The following is a 3,846-nucleotide window of genomic DNA, read 5'->3' on the forward strand; positions in this document are numbered from 1 at the left end:
ATCCCCAAAGCCATGCTGACTCAAGAACCAGACAATAGAAGTTATTCATTGGGGAAAGTGGTGAGGGGACCTTTGACAGCGCCAAACACATTCATCCTCTCCTGGAAGGAACAAGAAATCTTTCTGCCCCGGAGCAGGGCTGGAAAGGATGTGAAGACAACTTAATTGAACACGGGAAGTTTACTTTAAGGGGAGAGCAGTGTTGAGAATAATCTTTCATTACGGAGTAAGACATAATGAGGCCTGGCCCAGTCATCCACTGGCAGCATGTCGCACTGCCACAGATAGGGTCAGAGATGGGGGGGGTCCCAAGGCTCAACTCCTGTTGTCTTGTCACACCTCTCAGGCACAACGGCTCCTGGAGAGCATCCTGTAATCCTCCAATCATACCTTTTGGCTGATCTAGTGCTGTTGGCCTTACTCCAGGTGACTTCTACCAGTCCTCTGGCCCCGTGCCCATGGACTTTCCAGGCCCCAAATGCCTCCCCGGTGCCTGTGCTTAAGCAATTATTTTTTTTCTTCAGAGGTGGGGAATGAGAAAACATTATGGCAAATTTTCAGCCCTGTTGCTTATACTTAAATGAAAAGAGTTAGAGAAAGCCAACATTGGCACAGATGCTCCATAGGCTCCTAACATCAGTGCCTGCATTTTAGAGGTGAAGAAACTGAGATGGTGGGCTACATTCCTTCCTACTGTAACTCCACTGAAGTCATTGCAGAGATGACTTTGTCCACTCACTAAGTGAAATGTACCTGAGGCACTATGGCCTATTGGATTATGTAGGCAGCTTATTTAGGCAATCTCAGTTTTGATTCTGACCTTTGGACAAGTTATGTGTCTCCTCTCTGTAGAATGGGGGATTAGGCTATTTATCTGCTTCAGAGGGACTGGTGAAGGGATATCTCGCCTAGTGTTTATAAAGTGCTGTATAAGTTCAACATGTTAATGAAGCCAGTCTGTTGGAGCAATGTGTTCCCAAGGCTAAATTTTTCTATATAAGACCCAACTTTCCTCCCACTCACACTAGCATAAATCAGAAGTAGAGCTCCTAGACTCAGATGCATGGGTGTAAAACTAGTGTGACAGCAGAGTTGGACTCTGTGGGCACTCAGCCTTCAACTTCCTTGACACTGCCCACGTCTGAGTTGTCAAGGGCTTTTTCTTATGCTTCACTGCCAAAACCATTGAGTTTCCCTGAACTTTTACCTAAACAAACCTCCTGCCAAGAACTGTGGAGGGTACAAAAATCACACAACCCAAAGAGGTGGAAAATTCTCCATTGGTTTAACTCCACTCTACTAATGATCCATAGACTGTCCTTATACTGTGCTTGGGCTGCTTTGGTTTTCTTTCCAACAGCAACTCTTGCCCTACCTACATACACACACCTGTTCCTCATTCCTTTCCCTTGGTCTCTTTTCCACCTTCTGAAAAAGTGAATATATCAAACCAAGCAGCCATAAGCACTTAAATTCCTATTCTGGAATCACTGCCTGCCCCGAAGCACAGTCACTTACATTTGTACAGTACCTAGCACAGTGGGGGCCAACCCTGTTGTGGCATTTAGGTGCAACCACAACGTAATATTTTAATGATCAAGACACTGCGGTGCTGCATATGGTTTCTCAGTGTGCTGCTTGCCGTGGGAACCTATGGTGACAGCTTCTTCTGCAGACCTGGCCAATTTGTACAGCAGGATTAGACACTTGTAGGAGCAACAATAGCATCTACGGTTATACAAATATAAAAACAGTATGGCGGCGAGGCCAAATAAATGAACAAATAAAACTGTCTAATTCAATAATTTGACAGAGTGTATAATCCAAAGTTCACTTTGCTTAGGATTTTATTACTCTTTCAAAGCAATCATTCCGGTAACTTGCTGCTGCTGTTCCAATACTGGAAATACTCTTTTTAAACAGGTAATAAAATGTCAACAACTGGACTTTGGCTTACACTGATTGTGGGGGTTTGGGAAATGAAACTTTTGCAAAAGAACCTTAAGCACCTGGAGTGTGTGTGTGTGAGAGAGAACTTTGCATAGCTATAGCACCTTTTTAATTTCAACATTATTTCTAAGAGCTATTAAAGTGCTGTGCTTTGCATATGATTATACTGAACTCCTTACTAATGGTGTTAAGGAGCCACACAGCACAGTGTTTTTTATTTTTTTAATCAATTTTCTTTTTTATTTATATACATCTGTTATGTCAGATTTACTCCCGAGCCATATGTTTTTGTGTCTTCAGCTTCTTCTGAGCAACTTCCTCTTCTGGCTTTGGAACAATCTGCTCCTTCTCAGTGAGGATCATTTCAATATGACAGGAGGAGCTCATGTAGGGGTTGATACGACCATGAGCTCTGTAGTTACACCGGCGCATTTTGGGGGCCTTGTTGACCTGGATGTGCTCAATTACCAGAGAATCCACATCAAGACCCTTGAGTTCAGCATTACTCTCAGCATTTTTGAGCTTGTGCAGTAGGAACTCTGCACTCTTTTTAGGCCAACGCCCCTGTGTCCAGCCCCACTGCTTGGCCTGAGCACATCTGCCAACTCCACCATTGTAACGACAGAAGGGAACATACTGCTTTTTTAGGGTCACATCCTTTAAATATTTAGTGGCGTTCCGGATATGCATGCCCTTGATAGCTTCAGCGGTCTCACGAGTGTTCTTGAAGTGGACTTGAAGGGTAGAACCCCTTGACTTGCATGATTTGGGGGGGTTCTCTGGATCAAGTGAGTACCGGACCATTTTCAGAGCTTAACTCAGGGGCCGGTAAATGAAGCACAGAGCAGTTAAGTGATTTGCTCAAGGTCTCACTGCAAGTCAGTGATAGAAATGGAGACAGAACCCGGGTCTCATGTTTCCCAGGATATTACACCATAATTTCATAGAAAAAATGGCTTCCTAAAATGATGGAACAATATCTGGGCACACTTTTTCTTCTTCTCAGACAGAATGCAAGCTGTAATCAAACTGTAACTATAGCACTCATTACCCGTGAATGGTAGAACCTTCTCCCTCTTTTCATATTTTCTCTACTCTACCTAAACTTCTCTCTTTCACCCACTCCTAACTTCATCCCTGCTCTCATCTTGCCTGTTATGCGTGGAAAAGCCTCCCAGTTCATTTTTGCCAAGTGCCTTCAAACCTGAAGAACAAACCTGTTCTGTGAAGTGTTCCAGCTACCCACACCACTCCCCACTCTGGTATTTTTTGGTGTTGTCTTGTAAACTCTTTGGGGCAGGGAATGTATTTGTTGTGGAACCTTTGTCAGCACTTAGGGGACAGTGGGCCAGACTTCCAGCCTAGCATGCAACCCAGTTCTTTTCTTTTTGGGGGTGCACCTTTACACCGGCATATTTTACTTTTCAGTGACATGTGGTGCCTAACTATTACTTGCATCCAGAATTCATGCTGAGGTCGAGTGTTTGTGAGCACAAAATTGCATCCACAAAAATGGATGCTGTCACTGAAAATCTGGCCTTGAAGTTAAACTTTATCAGTGAGGAGAGTGACCTGCCCTTTGCTGTGTACTGTATGAACAAGCACTGGACAGATCACCACATCTTCAAAAAAATCCAAATGATCTCCTGAGTTCAAATGCTCTAGGTTTTTTTTTTGTCAATCATATCTAGTAAGTTAGAAAACTGACTAATTTCCCCAGACACCTATGAACAGAGCAATAATAGCCATAAAACCGGGATCTGATTTTGGTACTAGGCCAGTGTACATAACAAGCTGTCGAGCTTCATTAGGCAATTCTGTTCTATCACTTTTAATAACCGAATGTTTGTCTCCCAGCTATTCAGGTAGGCTATTACTGACATTACTGGCAATATT

At 43.4% G+C, this 3,846-nt stretch overlaps 1 protein-coding gene across 1 annotated transcript; it reads right to left on the minus strand.

Moving 5' to 3' along the window:
• Positions 1–2,217: 2,217 nt before the first annotated feature.
• Positions 2,218–2,772, minus strand: LOC101945332 (large ribosomal subunit protein uL22-like). Its single transcript, XM_065597483.1, has one exon. The coding sequence runs from the start codon at positions 2,752–2,754 to the stop codon at positions 2,218–2,220; it is 537 nt and encodes a 178-aa protein (XP_065453555.1). The 5' UTR covers positions 2,755–2,772.
• Positions 2,773–3,846: the final 1,074 nt, after the last annotated feature.

The sequence above is a fragment of the Chrysemys picta genome, chromosome 1 (genome assembly GCF_011386835.1).
Source record: "Chrysemys picta bellii isolate R12L10 chromosome 1, ASM1138683v2, whole genome shotgun sequence".
Lineage (NCBI taxonomy): Eukaryota > Metazoa > Chordata > Testudines > Emydidae > Chrysemys > Chrysemys picta.